This window comes from Hetaerina americana, unplaced genomic scaffold (genome assembly GCF_022747635.1).
Source record: "Hetaerina americana unplaced genomic scaffold, ioHetAmer1.1.p SCAF_6, whole genome shotgun sequence".
NCBI classification, from domain to species: Eukaryota; Metazoa; Arthropoda; class Insecta; order Odonata; family Calopterygidae; genus Hetaerina; species Hetaerina americana.
In genome coordinates, this window is record NW_027287205.1 from 50,004,568 (window position 1) to 50,027,443 (window position 22,876).

General features: G+C 38.0%; 1 protein-coding gene across 3 annotated transcripts in view; it reads right to left on the reverse strand.

The window, feature by feature from the left end:
- The window catches only part of LKRSDH (lysine ketoglutarate reductase/saccharopine dehydrogenase), a 97,181-nt gene that overhangs the window by 37,222 nt on the left and 37,083 nt on the right, over positions 1-22,876 (reverse strand). For all 3 annotated transcript variants that reach the window (XM_071594192.1, XM_071594193.1, XM_071594191.1), the window contains exons 3-9: positions 21,600-21,815; positions 11,037-11,213; positions 10,786-10,938; positions 8,689-8,914; positions 8,147-8,274; positions 7,570-7,844; positions 2,009-2,180 (exon numbers count right to left, since the gene is read on the reverse strand). In XM_071594192.1, coding sequence (XP_071450293.1) covers positions 2,009-2,180; positions 7,570-7,844; positions 8,147-8,274; positions 8,689-8,914; positions 10,786-10,938; positions 11,037-11,213; positions 21,600-21,815 — 1,347 coding nt within the window. The remainder of the gene's footprint in view (positions 1-2,008; positions 2,181-7,569; positions 7,845-8,146; positions 8,275-8,688; positions 8,915-10,785; positions 10,939-11,036; positions 11,214-21,599; positions 21,816-22,876) is intronic.

The window sequence follows — 22,876 nt, forward strand, 5'->3', positions numbered from 1 at the left end:
GAAAATCCAGATGGATGCAATAATAAATACTAAAAAAACAATTGAAGAGGGCCTATGTTCATGTGCTAGCAGCAATAAAATGTTATGTTGACAAATAGAATATACCTTAACTCTGTGGCTTGTGCATAAATATTTCGAAGATCATTTCCAATAAAAAATCATATGCAAAAAAAGATTTGTTATTATTCACTGAAGAAATCATACAAAATCAATATTTGTAATTCATCCTTTGTTCATACTAAAACCTTTCCCATCTACCATATCCATTTGTAAATGTATGAACAATTTTTAATTTCAGAATAATTATATACAAAGAATTACTTTTCTGGTAAAAATTTCATTGTAAGTGGTGTGTTTTAAATATTCTTTCACACATCCAAAGAGCCTTTTAAAACCATATGCTTCATCGACTCCTTTCTACATTACATCACCTAAAGCAAGAATTAAACGATGGGTCCATCAGTGGCCACTCAAGATGTGTTTATTTGACTAAAAGCCATTTGTAATAAAACCTAATCATCATCATCTATGCGAATTATGCCATTGCTCCAGGAGGCAAATGTAACATCAGTTAAGATGAAAGAACTTTTAATACAAATCTTTCCATTTTTATAATATTACATTAATCTCATCAAAAAGAGTACAGCTAAGTTAAATATAAAAATATAAGCTCAAACTGGCACAGGTGTTTTATCAGCCAAAGTTGTAAGACAAATAGGTGGAACAGTTTACACATCTTGAAAGTGTTTTGGATGAACATGGTCTAATTAGTAGGGACATGAGACAAAGATTGCTCTAGCCAAAGAAGTTTCCCTAAGAAGGAGGGAATTAATGACAGGGACATTGAGTAAATATGCTAATAATAACTAAACAACACTTCAATATGGACTGTGGTTTTGTATGACACAGAATCATGGTCATTGATTGGAGGATTTTGAAATATAGGCATGGACAAGGATGGAAAAGGTGAAATGTGCATAAAGGAAAACAAACGAGCAAGTCAGGGATTGGTGGGGGAAGAGATAATATTGTTGGCTGATATCAGGAAAGATGGATGCAGAGCATTTGGATTTGTAGTGGGATTTTGAAGACTGTGACAGATGGGAGAATGTTAGGCAAACAAGGAAGGGCTGAAATAGGATAGGTGTGTTGGAAGAAATGAAGGGAGGAATTGAAGAAAGGATTACTGCAGTATCAGATTTTACGTTATGTTTTTGTTAAGAGAGGGAAGTTATTGTATCGTAGTAGTAGTAGTTTTTTTGGGAGGTGACCGACAGCCGAGGTCATTTGCGACATTAGTGAGGGACAGGAGAGGATGAAGGGCAGAGAGAAACCCAGCATTAGCCTACTCTTAACAAAAGGCACCAAGGGGTCTGCAGCTTAACATCCCATCCGATGGACAGTGTCCTCACTCGAAGTGCACTCCACAAAGCACCATTAGTAAGGATGGGGATACCACTGAAAAAAACCTGCCACCTCTGGGATTCGAACCCAGGCTCTCTGGATGGGAAGCCAGTATGTTAGCCACCGCACCATCTCGACCCTCAAATTTATCATTTTGCCATTTCATAGGCTGCATCCATCCAAAAATATACCTTAATTGGTAGATTAAAAATAATAATTAATCTAAACAAAAAACTTTGAAAACTTTTTACCATGGCAAAAATAAGGAGCTGCAAGCTCCACACCTTGGTAGATTCAAAAATGGAGTTTCTCTTTAAAATCCATTACGAATCTACATAATTTTGATTTGTTTATATTGCACATTTAACCAAGCATGAATCTCTAGTGTGAAGCTAGGTCAATGAAATCTACCTGAACCTTTATTTATGAGGCATTTATGATTTCTGGATTTGGTGTGATGCTTATATTATTCCCAAAAATTTCATTTCTACCAATGTTGGATTTTTAAATGTGTGAAAGTCAGGTTTAACTCACTGCATTTCTAATACAAAGAGCATACAAATACTAGGATCTATGAAATATGTTCTTAGTTAGGTAGACTTACCCCATGCACCACTGGATTGAAGTTATGCTTTTCTAATGGAAGAGTTGCATCAGATCTGAGTATGTCAAAAGCATAGGGAAAGAGGAGGTCTCCAAAGAAGTCAGTAGATTCACGTGGCAGTTGTGTTGGCATGTTGTCAATTGAGCATACCAATACTCCAGGACCCTTGAAACTGAAAAATTTTGGAAAGAAAAGAAACCATTAATTTTTACAGCTAATCGACCATTGCATAAAATTGGTGATGTTAAAGCTCTGCAGATTCTCAAATTCAATGAATAGTAGCAGCAAGGTGGGAATGTGCAGTTATGGCCCTACATTGATGTGAAATAGGAAAACTCTTAGGGTGAGAAATACTCTTACAATTTAAGTCCCACAGACTCAATATTCTGTGGCCTATTTAACCAGCCAAAATTTTCCCAATGGTAGCACTTTTCCACTTTATTTATCAAGTGGAAAAGTGCTACAATCTGTCATTCATTATGTTCGACTTCCAAAGCTACTCAATTTGTAAAATTTTCCCAGGCTTATTTATTTTGACAGAGTGAATGAAAATAATCTAAATGTAATTTGTAAATAGTGCATGAATCCTAGGTCACAGAAAAGAAGATTCATGGAAATCAGGGTTGGGCAATATAACAGGAATGAAAATATTGTTATATGAAGAAATTCAGAGAGAGAGTTAAGGAATATAAATCACATAACCACACCATATTCATAAAAAAGTACTAGGAATGAAATTTAGTTCATAACAAAGGGGTTACTTAATCATTTTTTAGAATGTTGTCACCAAAATAAAAATTTAAGTTGTAGTTCACATGTAATAAAAACAACATGGTGATAGAATGCATGTTTATTGAGTAGATACATGTGCACTCACACAAATAACCTTATTAAATACTTCATAAAAGCTGATATTTCCTTTTCAAAAAATACCTTTGTGGTAATGAATTTAGTGATTCTGGGTGGTCTAAAAAGAGTCCAAGGCCCAGTTGTGCTTTTTCCATGACACAGCGGCCCAAAAAATACCCTTAAATCTCTTAAGAAATATTTGAAGTGTTTCTTCCACAATAATAAAATTTTAGCGAGTCCAAACAATGCCTGTAAAGATAAAGGGGATACCTGGGAAAAATTTGGGATCCATAGATTAGAATACAACAATTGAGATAAAATTTATGTAGATCTAGAAGGAATTAGGTTTGATGAGCACTTCTGTTCTTTTTTAACTCTAAACTTGATAAATTCCATTTTGCCAAACATTAGATAAGCCATGATTTTCGTACCACTCCAATCAACTTTGAAAAAAGGGGTTTTGACTGGGCATCTCAGGGAATTTGGAAATCATCCTCCATTAAAATTTTCTTAGTCTCAAAAATGAATACCTCTTCCCCTCCCACTCCTCCCTCCTAGACACCCCCTACTCTTCTGCCCCCTCCCCCACTGTATATCCTCTGTAACCCATCAAGTCACCCCCTACCTGGCAAATGTCATTTGTCCTCTATGATAACAAAGATGAAAACTCTAGCAATTTTCCAATTAATAAAGATTTAATTAAGACTAGTTTCCAAGTATGACACTACATCTTAAAATAAATCTTTATTGTGTGGAAAATTGCAACAGTTTGTGTCTGTTATTATGGAACAGTTCAACCACACCACACCTGAATCTGTAATTAATATAGATCCTCTACCTCACAGTTTAACTTGTAGTACAAAAATAGTAAGTAATCTCAGCAATTTACAAAATTACTGCATTACTCTTACTTGTATTATGCAAAAAATCCATCAAACAATATCAGAAAATGCCATATAACTGTGAATTTATGGCATTTATTAATCAAACCATTGCATAACACTAGCCAAAGAAATAACTCAGTATATTCCAAACTTTAAATACGAGGGTCATCCGGAAAGTAGTACCCGTTCGTGCCGCATGAAGTGCTGACGACGCGAGTAGCCGCTGGACGAGGTCAGATAGCTTCAGTGGCTTGTCTGCCTTCCCTGAGCCAAGTTGCGTGACGCTAGCATTGCCTGTGTCGTTTCTGTGATTGTTTACAATGTTTAAAAAAATTGAGAACGCCGCCAGTTGTGAAGTGAGGGCAGTGATTAAATTCCTCAATGCAAGAAACGTTCGCCCATGTGATATTCATCGCCAATTAAAGGAGGTGTATGGAGACAATGTAATGGACGAGTCGTCTGTTCGGCGGTGGTGTCGCAACTTCAACATGGGGAGGGGGAACACACACGACGATGAGCGTTCGGAGAGACCGTCTGTCATTACAGACCAACTGGTGAGCTCAGTTGACGAATTCGTGAGGAACGATCGGCGCGTCACAATTGATGACATCTGTGAGCATTTTCCCAATGTTTCTCGAACAATTGTTCATGAAATTGTTAAACACCATCTGCATTATGCAAAAATTTGTGCAAGATGGGTCCCTCGCGTATCTCAATGAGCTGGCGGCGAAGGACTATGCAGCAGGAATACAGAAACTTGTCACACGTTATGACAAATGCCTTAATTTGCTTAGAGATTATGTTGAGAAGTAGTTTAAAGTATCCTCTTTCAAATAAAATTTTTTATATTTGTTAATATTTACTTTTGTGTCTTTATTTCACGAACGGGTACTACTTTCCGGATGACCCTCGTATTTTATAGATAATGTACAACAAATGTCTCATTTACTTGAAAAAAACCACAGTTATCAACTGGAAGGACAGTCGGAAGGGGAAGAATGGAACTCACCCAATACCTAGCCCAGGTTTTATGAAACTCGCACATTAGGGTACACGGGCCAGTTCCTTTCTCTGCACTGCTTATTTACGATTTCCAAAGATGACCTGGCATCCGAAAAATCACACAGCTTTGGGGATAAGAGACAACTGGTATCAAACAGGCCCTTCGATCAGTAGTCTATGAACTACCATGACCTCCATATCTTACATGGGGATCCTAAGGAATAGTGTAAGGGGTATTCAAAATTGGTGGCAAAGGAAGAGAAAGGGGCTAAGGAGACGTCGCTAACACTGGATTGCCATGATAAGGATGAAGCCCTTACACAATATACATAATAAGAGACCATCACCGACTTGAAAAATGACTAACTTAAGAATAAAACTAAATTTAAAGTGTAGCTTCATACATATATTGTGGCATGTAAAGTAATCTGATGAAGGATACATGCTCCTTCCGGAAATTACCACTGCATAGGTTGATTGCTAGATAACTGTTTTGCCCCCAGTCCTGGAGGTGTATTCAGGTTGAAGTGATCTGCATCGCAATTTTGCCACTGTATATAGGAGATGCTTCCTGGCCCAGAGCGCTCTGATTGGCTCTTTCTCTGTGGCAAGTAGGAATCACCCTTTTCCGTGTGGAAGTCAGGTTTAGCAGTCCTCACAATTGAAATTATTAGGATTTTTCATCATTTCTACCACTTCACTAATGAGTCTGAGAAAATAATATCTCGCTCTTGCCACCACTTTTGCTTGGTCAAACTCAATCATGTGTCCAGGTGCTGACTATGCATGTTCAGCAATTGCTGAGAGTCAGAACTATTTCTTGTCAGTGGCCCTTTGGTGCTCCTTAAATCTGCATTGGAACCTGCAAACTCTTTATACCTTCTCCTACCTAACTTTGAATTTACATTCTTCCATTTCCTTCTCTAATGTATCTTCCTGATCATCTCTTCCATAACCCATGGTTTCTTTGTCCTTTTTCTATTTACAGTTCCCATAGTTTTGGATTTTGATATCCTTATTTTTCTTTCTTCCAATTTTTCCTCAATAGTACCCAGCTCCATGTTCCCAGTTATAATTTTCTCTAAAGCCTGCTGATACTCATTTCTTGTCATTCCTGTTCATGCTTTCGAATTCCATTTCCTAATATGCCTTCCCAATTTAATCTTTTTGAATCAGAAGCTACACCTCATTATTACTAAATTATCTATATCTACATAATACCCCGCAAGCCACCGCAAGGGCATGTGGCGGGGTGTTAGGTCACCACCCATATAAAGGAACAATACCACATGCAAAATCAAGACAAACGTGCAAAAATACACCTACAGCGGTGTACATACTCATGCAAAAATCATGTTCCAGGTCCTCTGCTACTGTGAAACTGCAAATTAATGACACTTCCTAAATCTGCACCTGATCATAATATTGTCTAACTAATATCCTCCCTAACACCCATGTATTTTCCAATGTATACATATACTTGTGATGGCCAAACCAGGTGTTTGTTATGATTAAACCACCCCCTATTGCCCTCTACCTACGGTGATTCCTTGTTCCTGAACAGTTTCAACTTCACTAACATCCCTTCTTTGCCTGCTGTCACATTCCAGTACCCCATCACTATTTAATGTTTCCCTCCAGGAATACCAGCATTTATGTCCTTTTACTGATTGGATACCCTATTGACAACTTCTTCCCGTCAATTGCTTGGTGACATGTACATCTGAACAATGACAAAGTTCATTAGTTCTGCTTTTACCTTTACTAGTAATATTTTATCAGTTGCTTACTCTATCTTTACTGCCCTTCTTCCTAACTTTTTCTTATAAAAAAATTTTTCTTTTCTTGAAAGTGTATTTGAATGTTCTGCATGTGTGTGCAGTGTGCATGCATCTGATCTTTCAGAGTCTTTGGGAGGAGAAGATTCATGGAAATCAGTGTGGTGAAACATTATGGAAATTCATAATTTGAAGTGATTCAGAGAGGGTTAAGTCCAGGGGAACTTCACCCAGTTGACCACGTTTCATAACAAGGTGCTGGGATTGAAATTTAGTTGATCACCATGGTGTAAACTCACTATTTTCAAGACTTTCATCACTGAAAGGAAAAAATCATTTCAGTTGTCATTCAAAAGCACTACAAACAGTACACAATGGAATGTGTTCATTGAGTAGATGTATCTGCAACCATATCAATGTTTTGACCCAATACTTCAGACATTTATTTTTTTGAAAGAAAAAAGTAATGTAATTTAAATTGATGTGAGGTATCACCAAAAGGGAAGGTTTCTCACCCAGATCCCCCCCACTAGCCTTCCTGAAACAACTAATTACTCACCCACACCATCAAACAAAGGGTCATAGAGTAGACCCCTCCACATACTATATCCATTGAATTTGAGAGGCATTAAAAATAATTTTACAAAAAAATGCTACCAGAAAATTCTTAAAGTGCAAAAGTTGCCAAGGAATGCATGATGATGATGTCCAAGAGTTCAAGAAGACATCAGGATAACTCTTAGATCTATTGTTAGTAAAGTAAAATCTTCATTCCCATGGCCAACTAAGAAAGAGAGAGAGTTTGCACCAACTTCATGAATTCATGGATGGTCAGAGCTCCCATTGCCCATAGTAAAACATTCATGCAGAAAATATTGTCAAGCATTCTCAATCTATAAATTTAAAATCGCAAGAAACAATTGTTATCAGAGGACACAAATGATTATAGGTTGCTCACATCTCTTCTTTTAAATATAGGTGGGTAAGCATTTTGGTCTAGGATTGGCATGCGAGCAGAAAATAAATTAGTAGCCATGATGAAACAAACCTTTTTGTGTCTTTGTTCCTGTCAGCATCATAGAGACAAAATGGAGTATCGATTGTAGTGCATTCATTCATGAACTCTATGGAGCCTCCAGGGTCAGCACTGATGTCACATATGGCAAGCATTCTGTGGGGAAGAGCAGGCGTTCCAACAGATCGTGGAAGCCACGGAGTATTTGCTGGTCGAAGCAGATACTTTGCATCCGGAATAGTCATCAGTTTTGGCGATCCCACTGCCCAATAAATGCCATTGATGATCACTGAAGCATATGGAGCTATCTAATGATGTAAGGCATAGTCATACATTTGATATTACCATTTAAATCATATTCACAGAAATGAGTCAATGAAATATATCAAGTCACATTCTCAAAGCAATCTAAAGTAACCCTTGAAAAAAAATCACATGCTCAGAAAATTTTTTATTTGTTCAAATTTGTTCTCAATAATATTTTGTTAAGAAACAATGAAAATTCCATTACTAAAGTGAAAATATGAAAGAGTTTGACATAGGTTATCTCTATAATTTCCAAAAACATGACTTGAAAGATTGGTGCTGTTTCCTTCTTAACTCAATTTACCTTTTTGCTGAAAGTGGATATGTAATTCTGTGGATTTTCTTCATAATCCTGAGGATCATAACCTCCTGTTTCATTGTGCTCTAAATGATCTCTGCGACTTACTTCACAGGCATACAACTTATTCACTCCTGAAGTGAAACACAGGAAATTAATTACATCTTTAAAGGCAAAAATCATATTTTCACATAATTTCATTCAACTACACATTGATCTTCAAGTGTTTCCTCACTAAAATTTAAAAACTCATTAAGCAACAAATATTTTTTTATTTTATACCTTTAAAATTAGTTTCCAGCATCTAAAATGTGAGTTAAACTCTTGGCCAATGGTGGTGGTTACTTGGGCAGTAGTCAGGGGAAATGGTAATTGATAACCATTGCAGGTAAAACTTTAAATGTCAGTTCATTATTTTTTTAAATCCATTTAAACTGAACAATTTACCAAGAAGAATAATGATTATGCTAAATTATAATAAAATCTTTTACTAATATGCATTTTTCAAGTTAGGAATTCAGAAGCAAATGTATGCTAGGGTACCTCACCTCCATGTTCTGCTACCTTCTTCAGCATATCAGGTGGTACATATTCATGCGGTAGCTCCTGAAACACTTCTTGAGCCCCTTGTGACACATTGCCTGAACCAGTGAACACAAATGTCAGTGGACCCACTGATTTAGGCATCATGCCTAATGATATCTCATATCCAGCATCTCTGATTGCTTGCCTTGCCATGGATGAACTTCTATAGTTATGAGCTGGGCCAATGTGCTGTATTTTTAAGAATATGAAAATAAGAACTAAACTTTGCATACCAATCAATTCATATGCTAATACTGTTCTAGTAAAAATATACATAAATCCTGATTAACTTCATAATCCACCTTCAAGCATGGTAATACTGTCCATGTTGGTACCATAATTATACATTATTGTAACATTTTCTCCTACCAAGGCAGCTGCATCTAGGTCTTAATAAAATTTTTGCGCACCTACATTCTATTTAAAGGTCAGAAGATTTCTTAATTTAAGTTTACCAAAGTGAAGATGGGATTTCAAATAAAATATAATGAGAATATGGAAAAGCATTGGATTTGTATTCATTTTTACAGTCTTATATGTTATTAAGAGAGTGGCAATGAATGCTAGAACTTCATTCTTTCTGAAGCCACAGCACAGATGGCTTGGTTTGGCTCTTTGGTTACTAATTCTTGAGACTAGAACAACAGTCAAAATAAAAACAATGGAATGGATATGCACACTCAAATTACTGGAATGTTCCAAAAAATTATCGTGCAAAACTATGCAATAATTTGGAATTGGACAATGCACTTCCTGGAAAACAATTAACAAGAGTGAACCCTTTATACATATATAGTTTTGTTTACCACATGTTTGATGAAGATACATTAATATAATCATTGTATGTGCTTCAAGTTCAGTAAATCCAATGCAAAGGGTAGGAAGAGCTCACCACTTAACTGAGCCCCATGAAATATCTAACTTCACCTTAGGACTTGGGCACTTCAAGTTTCCTTGAAATATTCAGTACACAGAAATCACGTAGCTTGGAATAACATGGTATGAGTTATCACTTAGATTTCAAGGCCCAAGATTTTTCAGTCAACTCTTTAATAAATGGGCTAACACACCTTTCTCTTAAAAATAATGCAGATTATCCAGACTAAGAAAAGTGTATGAACATGTTCATTAAGTTTATGAGAAAAGACTGCATAAAATTGGCAATTCTGAACTAATATTTGAAAAGCATGAAAAGCAAAGGAATATATTCTTTAAACCAGTTATATTTACTAGGACTATACAAATTATATACCATTTTCAACTCATTAACCACTGAAATATTACTAAATTTGCCTACATTCATGAATTTGTTCACTGGAATAAGTCATATTGTGATGCATACTACAATTTTACAGTTAATCAGAACAAGAGCAGTTTCATAGTTTAATAAATTTATTATATGTAAAAGGACAAACACATTCCATTCTAGATTTCTAAATTCAACTTGCTAAGGTGCCAGCTGAGCACTGCATATAGTTTATCATATATATTCTCCAATATTTCATCATTCCTGAGCTATCAGTTTTCCTTCAACTCATTTTAAATTCACACTTCAATTACTTTGATCAATTGAAGAGTCTAATAAAAGTTAGTCATGAGGACACAGTCAATCTCAGGTCAATCTGAAATTCTATAAATTTCATTGACCAATTTAACTCGAATTTTCTCTTTTTTTACCCTGAAAAAAGTAGCTTGCATTAAGTGCTATAATAACAACCAAATGTTGAGCATTCCTCACATAATTGCTCGAGGTATATAGTCCTCACTAGTGTCATATTTTGGATTTGCATTAAAAATGAATGAGTGTTAATAAGATTTTTAAGACTCCCAACTAAAAAATCATGAAATTAGTGTTTTACAGTCATAATAACACTGAATTAAATTCCTTCTCCACATTTTATGTAATCTGAATGCCACATTAGTTTAAGCCTGCCAGATATGAGCTAGTTAGTTAGTTAGCGATAACTAAATCAAAATATCACAAACAACAATTTTCCACTTGAAAAGAATTTATGCATATTTTCTAAATTAAATGGTAGTGTCATAATCTCAAATCTTACCATAAAAGGTGTGTGATGCCCTAATGCCAGCAGCCTCAAACCTAGTCCATGAAGGATGTTGACCATCCCAGCAACACCAGCATACTTCCCGAATGCTACCACTCTCTGCCCACTTTCATCAACTAGTTTCTCATAGTCAATCAAACGAATATTCTACTGGTACAGGATGGAAATAAAGAAATGCTTTTAAATATTAAATAAATTTGACAAAAATTTCAACCATAAATCTTCCAAAATTATCTGGTACCTACCTTTTCAACAATTGCATCCAGGAGGGGCATATTAGCTTCCTGAGCTTTGATTACATGAGAAAAAAAGCAATAGGTTTTGTCAGGAAGAAGAGAATCTACAGGAACTTGTTTCACACCAAATATAACAGATGCTTCAGATATATCCTCTTGGATGACAGCTCCTGAACTTTGATAAGCCTAAGGAGAAAAATGAAAACAGACTACTTCTCAGGGTCCTCTTTAATCCTTAATGCTATTGTGTTACTAAACAGTATTGGCAAGTATAACAAAGGAATCTGATGTTTCATGGAGGGGCAAATGTACCCTCTTTTCTTATGCATTCTGGGATATTTCTTCATTCCTACTTAGTCTTAATATTTCAGGAGGATGTGGGCATCTGTAATATTGAGATTCACTGCGTAAATGGAGTTGAACAGAGCTAATTTTATGTATATAAATCATTTTTTATTCTGCTATTTTATTTTCAAGCCATGCAATATTTAGTCAACGTTTTCTGGATAAATAATTTAAGACAAATCAGATGCAAATAATAAGTAAATGTCAACATCAAGGGACCCAGGGTTGAACTCCAGTCAAGGTGAATCATTTTTATACTGTGAAATGCCTGCATTAGTTAGGATTAAGGTATATTCATAATTAACAGTACCATCTCATTAAAGTAAGATTATTACCTTTAATATGAACCAACAGATTTAAAAAAGAATTCAATTAGTCTCATCAAAATTTATATTAACAATAATATTGACTTTTATTTCAGTAGGCTACAAAGTCATATAGAAACCATCCAAATCACTTAAATAGCTAAAATGAATACAGAACATACATATTTACAAAAAATACCAATTAGAGAAGACAAGCTTACTAGAAAAATATAATTCAAAAATAGCAAACAAGGGCATACCATATTGTATTAATCATTAAAAATTTCCAGCATTACTGCTATTTTCAAGAAACTAAGGAATGCTGTAGTACCATTTCCTCAGCAAATTCTATTAATTAAGTAATTGCACATACAAGAGCTAAAATGCTCAAACTGACCTATGTAGAATGGCTAAATACCAGGCATGTTTTCTTTGAAGTCTGTTGATTCAATTTGAGGCCCATGGACATTTATTTTTCATAAATTTGTCATTTCACCAAGTGAACAATATATAATGTGTATAAGAGAAGGTAGAAATATACGTTCTCAATGCTTTTTGTTCACTTGATCCCATTAATGCAATTATATTTGAGATAGATTTTGACATCAAATTCACTTGCCTACCTACATGTTTGCATGGGCATAGTAGTAAATTTCTCTTAAAAAATACGTTACTGTTTGCTTTTGGATTCTTTTGCATGTCATCAAACTTTGTAAAACAAGAAAATGCCCTTAGACTGGTGGCCAAGGGTAATCAATTTGTCTTTATAATAGGAAAATGAATGTCATGATTCTGTTAGCAGATGTTTTTCAATGAAGATTCCTTTAATACTGTAATATTCCACATACTTTTTTTTGAGAAATCTGTCTTAACATATTTTTTGACTAATACTTATCATTGTACTAACTGTATTGCAGCCAGAAGAAGCAAATGTAGGCAGCCTTACAGATAATACCAGCATGAATGGGGTTTATGCCTCAAAAAGCTAATTGGTAAGAGAACTTGCAACAATTGGAAATTTGGAGTAGACATTTTACACTGGTGAAGACTTGTGGCTAGGCACAGTCATTTCATAGAATGATGGAAGGCAAAGATGCTAAAGAAAGATCTAGCATAAAACATAAATGGTTGATGAAGCCTAGGGCATGGTGAAAGTTCATTCTGCTAAGAAGTTGTGAGAAAAGATTGACTATACTTTTGTCTTGTGGCTTACAGGGAGGCTTGCACTGCTCAAAAACTCTATCGGATCAAGTATAGAGACTACTTTCCCATGCAAGAATACTTGAACTTTTTTCCATCATACAAATACTAGATGCCATCAGTGCTGTGATGGACATCGAATCCATGAGTGCAATGATGTGTGACAGGTTTGGGTATGAATAAGGCCCGATGATTATGGCACTGTTAGCCTGACCAGACTATGTTAGTCCAATAACAACCAAAAAGATACCAAACCTAAGGATCAGAAAGTTGGAGTATGAAATCCAAAGGAAGGAAAGTTCATTAAAACTTAAATGAACATTTGCTACAAATGAAAAGAGCACAAACCATTTCAGTATCCTCAAAAAGAAGAATGCTAAGCATAGGATGAAAAAGATGCCAGTTCTCTTTGCTGCATTATCCATGTGAAAAACAGACAATAGTGACTGGATCATAGATTCTCATTCACATGACATACAATGACAAGGAAAGACTGGAGGGAGAAAGTTATTCCCAGCATTTTAGTTCACACACTTGCATGTAATAGCAAAATATACAATGAGGTTAATTGGTTGCAACTATTTTCCTTGCCTGTGGTTGATGATTGTGCCACAGTGAAATATTTACTGTTTATAATGGAATTGTAGTGGATCACGGTAGCCCAGGGGTAGAGCATTGGACTATGGACCGGAGGGCCCAGGTTCGATTCCTGGGCAAACCACTCTGGGCACCTGCGGCTCCACCCTTGCTATGTGATTTTTCGGGTACCAGATCTTCCTGGGAAACCATAACCGGCACAGGGAAAGCAACTGGCCCCCTACACAGGGAAAGCAACTGGCCCCCCTACCTTGATGTGCGAATTTCACATGCTGTCAGGCTTAGTACTGGGTGAACCCTATCATCACCTACCAAACTGGCCATAGGGTTGATTACTGTGTCTAGTTTTTTTTTGATGGAATTGAACTCAAATGCCTTCTGTTAGCAAAATGGGAGTTAATAAAGGGTTTCAAAGTTGCTGTCTTGTATGATTGGTTCAAATTGCAAAAGACAAGACAGTTGTGAAATTGAGGGTGAAGTTCAGCTAACTGGAATAGATGCTGGTGGAATATAGAAACTTAATATGTTTGCTGATGAAAAATTGAAAGTAGCACCAGTAGTGTCAAATAATAGGAGATAGTTACACAGAAAGTTGGGAGAGACACACAAAATTCTGCAAGATCTTTGGCTGATGGATCTGCTGGTGGAATAGTAGTTGTAGTAGAGGTGATGATAAATGTCATGCATTAAGGGAAAACATGCAAGATTAATTATTCATTGAAGTGAAATTTAAACCTCCATTAAGTAATATGGAAAACCATCTGATTTTTGACGTCCCATGAGTGAAAAGAGCTGGGATGGGACAAAATCTAGGTTAATTGTAACAGGCATTTTCAATGGGAAAATTTATGTTAATTTTCTGAATCAAAAGAGTTGGGGACAGTCAATTTGGTAACTTTGGAGAGCCCTGGTGGAAAAACAGAATGGTAAAAAATTAAACACAAATTCACAAGGCAATGAGTAAGAATATGCTCATAAACAGGTGGCAGTTTACTTGGGGGAATGTACGTAGTTTTTTTTTGCACATCCAAGGAATGTACCTTATACACAGCAGTGGAATGTTGCAGCAGAAAGGGTTAAGGGTTTACAATATCCCAGTAGATAGGTTTACAGATAGGCTTTAGGATGCCGGGTGGGGCAAAAATTACTTGGCAGAAGCAATAAACACAGCAGTTTATATTAATAATCATTTTCTGATTGAAGTAGTGAGAGACATGATACCAAGAAGAAGAAGCTTGAACTTACAGGAAAGTGGATTTGGCACATCAAGGTATTTAGTCGTAAAAGTTTTGGGAAATTCTTGTGATGCCTCTCTCCCAGGGGGTATCTGCAATCAACTGCACATGCCTGGTCTTCAGATGCTTCCTGATCTGTTTCCTCATTTCTTCCCTCTGATGAGGATATCAACTCTGGCTGCACCTCTGCTTCTTTATGGATTTCAACTGTTGACACTAGAGGGTAGCCTACTTGCTTGTGAAGAACTACCTACCTTTTAGAAATTACCACTATCTTGTGCTTCAGAAACTACCCCATCATCTTGGGGACAGCCTGCTTCTCGATTTTCTTCACCTTCATTTTGGTCCTCAAAGAACACAACATCTCTGGCTTTACAAATTCTTGTAGGAATTTTAGCATCAATGTGACCGCATCTTTTGGTATTTTCACAATACCCCACAAAAATCATCTCACAGCTTTTGAATCCAATTTTCTCCAATATTCTTCAGGGACATACATAAGGGCCTAACAACCAAAAACTTTCAAGTGACTTAGGTCCACCTTCTCACCTGTATTCAACCGTTAGCTGATGTTGGATGCCTGACACCCAGAGAAAAACCTTGAAAACTATCATTTGCATATTCTTTCCCATTGTCAGAACATAAGATTTTAATTTTCATATCAGTTTCTTTCTCAACTATAGCCTGGAATTCCTGAAACTTGGATATAACCTCACTTTCCAATTTAAGGAACTAGCTATAAGTCTTTCTTGTCTTATCATCAATGAAGCACAAGAGATACCGAGCATCATTCCATGAAGTTTCAATCATGGGCCCGCACAAATCAGAACGGACAAGCCTTAACTTTTCTTGTACTTGCTTAGCCTTAATTTTATTAAAAGGTTGTCTTGCTTGCTTTCCTTCTACACAAGAAATACAAGATTTTTTATCTCATCCAACAAAAGAAATAACTGTAGTCATAACATTTTGCAGTAATCTCATGTAATATCTGCCCAAGTGACCCAACCTTCTGTGCCATAACTCCTGGCTATCCTTTGTAGATACCATGTTGGCTGTCTCCATCACACCAAGTCTGTAAATTCCTCCGACCTCTGTTGCCATTACTTTTACATTACTCTGAATTTTACAGTCACTTCTGGGATTAAATTTGACAACCTGATGTGTCGAAAACAACAACCATACCCTTTTTGGCCAAAGTACTAACAAATAAGTTGCTTGATAAATTGGGGACATGAACAACATTCTTAACCAGTCTTTCACCATCCTTATGATTTACTCTTATCTTAACATCACCAACACCATTCCTACACAGGTTTTCACCATTTGTGCATGGAATTTCTTTGCTCACGCACTCATCATAGTTCTCCAGCCAATCCATGCAATTGTTCATGTGATTGGTTGCACCAGAGGGTACATACCAACTACCAGCATGCATATTAACTGACAACGTGTTAAACAACGACCAACCTGTTCCTTGAGAATTAGTTTTAGACTGTTTCCTTGGACAGTCCTTAGCCTTATGACCAACTTCACCGCACTCAAAACACCAAAAACTACACATACTGACTCTTGTTGAACTAATTGCGCCTCGTTGCCTGCCATTGAAGCAAGATGACAGGCATAGATTGTAGGCTTACAAAATGTGGGTTCGGAGGAGGATGGACAAGGTTAACTGGATAGAGAGAAAAACAAATTAAATACTAGTCATGGTAGAGGAGGAGAGGGTATTGTTGAGAAAAATCAAATGGAGGCAGGAAAGATGGATGCAGAGCATATTGATTGCAATGGGATGTTGAAGACTGATAGAGGGGAGAACATTGGGCAAGCGAGTAAGGACCAGGAATAGGATGGTTGAACAGAATGAAGGGATGAAGTTTATGGAAATGAAGATGGGCTTGTTGTAAAGCAGAATGTTGGGTATTGTTTTTCTAGGAGAGGCAAGAGAATTATTGCTGCGCCATTGTGTAACCTGTGTCAATCTAAAAGCTACCCTGACTGGTAAGATAACCAATGACAATAATCAATCTGAGGAAGGCAACGGGAAACCACCTCAATTATCATTCCCAAGAAAAATATGATGGGCTATAGAGATATTTTGAGTCCTGGCAACCACGGGGCTCGGCCCAATCGGCCGTGTGTCGTGCCCGGCAGCGGGGGAGGCAAGGCTTCCGCGGTCGTCATCCCACGAAACCCTTGCAAGGGAAAACCAGCAGCAGCAGGACTGAAGATGCAGGAGAAGAAAACCAAATTAGTTAGAATAGGAACGTGGAATGTTAGGACAATGATGAGGACAGGGAAATTGGAGAATATTAAGCGAGAGATGGAAAGGGGAAATATCAATATTTTAGGTCTATGCGAGGTGAGATGGAAAGATAGCGGGGATTACTGGAGTGATAAGTATAGAATAATATACAGCGGTAGGGACGAGAGCCAACGAGGGGTTGCCATAGTATTAAATGAAGAGGTAGGAAGAAGCGTAGTCAACATAGAGCAGGTAACGGATAGATTATTATTAGTATAGATTAAAGCAGAACCGACGAACTTAGTTATTATTCAGGTATACATGCCACCGAGCAACCATAAGGAAGAAGAGGTCGATAGGATATACGATCAGTTAGAGGACATGATCGCGTGTGTTCCTGCAGGGAAACATTTGATAGTGATGGGGGATTCGGATGCGACGGTAGGCGAAGGAAGAGATGGTGATGAGGTGGGGGACTACGGTTTAGGCACGAGGAATTACCGCGGGGGGAAAGCAGTTGAGTTCTGCAGGAGACAGGGGTTAGTCATCACCAACACTTAGTATAGACACCACAAAAGACGCAGGAATACATTGAAAATGCCAGGTGACTCAGGAAGATATCAACTAGATTATATCCTGGTTAGACACAGGTTTAGGAACAGTGTGATAAATTCCCACAGCTTCCCGGGAGCGGATGCAGACTCAGACCACAATTTAGTTGTTAAGAAATGTAGCATACGTTTCAAAAAGATAAGGCAGGGGGGGCGAGTTAGAAAATGGAATGTAGAAGCATTAAATGGGTTGAAAAGGAAGGAATACAAACAGGCGGTAGAGAAAATCATGGAGGATGGTAAAGGGCTTAGTACTATCGAAGAAAAATGGGAAATGATCAAGAAAGGGTTGTCTAAAGCCACAAAAGACACTATTGGAACCGTTAACGCTAAAAGACTACGAAACCATGGATCACGGATGAGATGATTACAAAGATGGATGAGCGGCGAAAATGGAAGAATATAAATACAGAATTAGGCAAAATGAAGAACAAAGAGTTGAACAATAAATTGAGGCGGTCAACAAATAAAGCAAAGGAAGCATGGTGGAAGACGCAGTGCGAGGATATGGAAAGTCTGCAGAGGAAGGGTGAAATCGGTGCGCTGTACAGCAAAGTTAAATCGTTATCGGGAAGTAAGAAAGGAAGAGCTATGCTAACAGTTAGAGATAAGGCGGGTAAGGTAAGTAAGTTGATGCAGGAAAGATCCAAGAGAGATGGAAGGAGTATATAGAAGATCTGTATAGTAAAGAACTCACACCAACAAAGTTAGACATTGAAAAAGAAAATGACGTAGAGGAAGACAGCTTAGGTCCAGGCATACTAGACGATGAGATAGAAAGGGCATTTAGGGAGATGAAACTAAATAAGGCTGTGGGGGTAGATAACATTCCCGTGGAACTTTTAAAATGCTTAGGAAAGTGTGGGAGGAAAAGGCTATATGGGCTGATCCGTAGTATTTATGAGGAGGGAATCTGGCCGGAAGACTTTGTGAGATCAGTTTTAGTTCCTATTCCGAAAAAGGTAAAGGCCACGTCATGTGAGGACTATAGGACAATTAGTTTGATATCCCACACAGCTAAAGTTGTTCTCAGGATCATAAACAAAAGGATATAGAGTAGGGCAAATGATTACTTAGGGGATGATCAGTTTGGGTTTAGGAAGGGGAGAGGTACGCATGATGCCTTTGCAGTAATGAGATTATTAATCGAGAGGAATATAGAACACAACCAGGAGGTAATGAAATTAAGAATACAAAGTAACTTTCCACTGTTCTTTATTAGCGTACAACTGGTTTCAACGCTCAAGCGTACCCGATGATGACGCTTGAGCGTTGAAACCGGTCGTACGCTAATAAAGAACAGTGGAAAGTCACTTTGTATTCTTAATTTCATTAACATGAATTTCCACAAGGTTGAGCCAGAAACAATTGAATACAACCAGGAGGTATTTGCCTGTTTCGTAGATTTCGAAAAAGCGTTTGATAGAGTGAATTGGGAAAAGCTAATGGGTATATTGAAGAAAATAGGAATATATTGGAGGGAAAGGAGTCTATTCCGTAACCTGTACATGTCTCAGACTGCTCAGGCGCGGGTGGGAAACGGGGAGTCAGGATGGGCAGTGTTAGGAAGGGGTGTAAGGCAGGGATGCCCATTATCACCATTGCTGTTTAACCTGTATGCAGAGGAAATGATCAAAGAGGCATGGGAAGAACTCGAGGTAGGAATGAAAGTGGGCGGGGAATTCGTAAAATCAGTTAGGTTTGCTGATGACCAAGCTTTAGTTTGTCAGTCAGCCAAGGGGCTGCAAGCATTGCTGAGTGAATTGGAAATTCAGTGCGACAGGTATGGGATGAGAATCAATATTAATAAAACAAAGGTTATGCGATTTTCTAGAAAGAAAAAGGCCAAGCTTAACATTAAAATAGGAGGGCAAAAACTAGAGCACGTAGAACAGTTTACGTATCTCGGTAGTGTCTTGGACCAACAAGGTCAAAGTAGTAGGGACGTAAGGAGAAGAATTGCGCTAGGCAAAGAGGCTTTCACAAGGAGGAGGGAGTTGATGACTGGGACTTTGAGTAAGGATGTTAAGAAAAGACTCGTAAAAACTTTGATATGGAGCGTAGCTATGTACGGTGCGGAAACGTGGTCATTGAAGCAGGAGGATAGACGTAGATTGGAGGCTTTTGAAATGTGGGTGTGGAGAAGAATGGAGAAGGTGAAATGAACAGAGAAGAAAACAAATGAGGAAGTGCTTGGTATGGTGGGCGAAGAAAGGGGTTTGTTGGGAGCAATCCTATGGAGGCAGGAAATGTGGATGAAGGGGGTGTTGACCGGCAGTGGGATGCTGAAGACTGTGATAGAGGGGAGAATGTTGGGCAAAAGAGGAAAGGGAAGGAACAGGATAGGGATGTTGGACGGGATGAAGGGAGGAAGAAAGTACTCAAGAGATGAAGAGGGACCTGATATAGAGTAGGATGATGGATTTTGTGTTTTGTTAGGAGTAATAAAATATTTGTCCATCCAAAAACCTACCTTAACCGGTAGATTACCTTAAAAAAAAAATAATCAATCAGGACAAAGTGGACAAACAAAAGTACTGATTTATTTATTGCATGGCAGAATTAATGTCATACCTCAACAGAAGGCTTTTCTCTGGAACTTAAGATCTCAGCAATGACAGTGTGAGCAGCAGAGCTCTGATGAGAGCGGTAAAATAACTGAAGACAAAAGAAGATTATATCCCCTAGTACAAACAGAAGAAACAATGAAGATATATCCTGAAACAGTGGTCATGTGCAAGGCTTCATGGAACAATATTAGTGACCCAACAACTTTGCAGGATGCATTAGCAGAGCAAGAAAAGTGGTAAGCAGGAATGTGAAATGAGCATCAACAGCTCATCAAGGCTAAGACTTGGGAAAGGTATGGAGTTCGTTATAAGGACATTTGCTGTCATTGTCTGGGATTCTTCCACCAGGTTAATGTTCTTAGAGGAAGGAGAAATGGACTTTGGTATTGATCACCTTGATGTTAAAACAGTCTTCCTTTCTCCTTGACAACTTTGAAGATGCTGTCATCTTGGATTGTTCAAAGTTTTCTGAATAAACGAGAAGAAAATTGGGTATTCGGAATGAAAACTGCCACCAATGGTCTTAGCATGCTTCAAGAAGTTTGAACAAGATGCTTCCTATAGCTATTTTGGCAGAGTAGCTGGTGCAGTCTAAAATGGAGTCCTTTATTTATTACCAGATAGAAAAGGGTTATATAATTATTGCTGGTATTCATGTGCATTGTTTTTCTTATTTTGTCAAAGGACAAGTTAGAAAACAGTGGCTTATAAAGGAAATAGGAATCTCTTAAATAGGTAGTAGTAGTGTTTAGGAGAGGTGACTGACAGCTGAGGTCATTTGCGCCATTAGGAATGGACAGGAAATGATGAAGGGTGGAGAGAAACACGGGGTCGGCATTAGCCTACTCTTTACAAAAGGCGCCAAGAGGTCCGTAGCTTAACGTCCCATCCGACGGGCGGCGTACTCACTCAAAGAGCCCTCCACAAAGCATCTCTAGTAGGGATCGAGATACCAATGAAAAACATTCAACACCGCCGAGATTTGAACCCGGACCCTCTGGGTGGGAAGCCAGTACGTTAGCCACCGCATAATCTCGATCCCCTCTCTTAAATAGGTTCACGAAGAGAGGAACCTTGCAGATATCAGGAACTGCTTTAGCCTCCCCACATCTGTGGGGACAAGACGAGGCAGACAAGTTTCGGCATGAATTTCAAAACTGTTAACAAGTGAAAATATGAATTTTAATGTTTAATTGCTTACGAACACAGTGAAACGTAATTAAACATCGAAATTTGATTTCAATTGTCTCAATGAACTGAAAAATCTGGTTTCATTTTGTATAAATTACGACCTTGAAAGGGCTCTATTATTTCGACACGATATTTCTTGATTTTTACGCGAATATTAAACTTCATTTGCATAGTGTCCTCGGCAGGCGTTGAAATCTTGGTTAACGGTTGGGCCTCCTTATCCCCTTACACTGTCTTGGAGAGCATGCGAGACCCTCTACTTCCTGGGCCACTAACCTGCATGGGATACGCCCTTCGGTTCGAAGGCTGCACGATGACCTTCACGCCAGCACGGGTAAGTCTCCTAACATTGGACGGCGAGAAAGGAGCCCTTCTCTCCCACACCGACTGGTCCTCCCTCCTTATCGCTATCACCTTGCCTTGAAGATTCACCCCTCCGGTTCCCTCCGTAACGCCAGCGCCCGTGCCGCCTTTCCCTCCACCAGCATCTGTCTGGAATGAAAAACGCATGGGACACATTCAGAAGACAGGATAGCGTGGACAGAGAAACTCAGAAACACACCGCTCAAAATTCTCCGTAAAATCAAAAAATTAATTCCACAGAATCCAAAACATGGTGTGACGTAATACTTTTAAACTGTGTCGTTCCACAGGCATGTTTCCAATTGCCAGCAAAAGTGAAGTGTCCATGCAGCATCGTGACGTCGCACAGTTGACCCCAATTGTCCCACGTCTTAAGCGACCGCAATCCACCCCAGAAAAACCCATTTCTATTTTCTATTTGGTCATTATGGGCTGTGAAAACAGCTTGATGGCATGAACTTCGAAATTTCTATTAATTTCTGCTTATGAAATTATAATGTGGTTGATTTAAAATAAACGGTAAAATACCATGATAACCTAAGATACTGGTCCAAGTGAAATTGGATTACTTCAATTCGCTTTTTGAGCTGGACCAAGAACCTACGTATACTCGTACACCGTATATCGTACCGCGGTCTTATATTGAAGGCTACTGGACCCAGGGACCTTTCATCAAACTGGTATAATGGCCTGGAGTGGACGTGGAAAAATTAAAAGTGACAAACGTTCATTTAATTTTCATCCCCTGTAGGGAATTTTAAAACCATCACTGACACAGGACTCGTTGAGTCGCGTCAGCCCAACTTTACGTTCTGTCGTACAACTTCCTTGAAACCATTAGGTTCGACATCTATGAGTAACTTGAACTCCCATGAATGTTTTGATGCGGTGAAACTCTCCGAAGCAGCTCCATATATTCGCGTACCCATACACGTGGGTGGTTCAATACGTCCCTATGAAAAAATAGAAAAACAAATTACTTTCGGTTATACGAGTGCTTTTTATTTTTCAGCATCATCTTCGGTTAGCTCGATACACTTTTCTCAGCATTTCTGCAACATTGTTAAGGTCCTAAAAATAGGCACTTGTATCAGCGATTACCTCCTCGTTCGACGGGAGTCTCTTTTAATTCGAACTTTAATTCCATTAAAAAAATCTGGGCATTGTCTAGCTGGAAGAGAATATTTTTC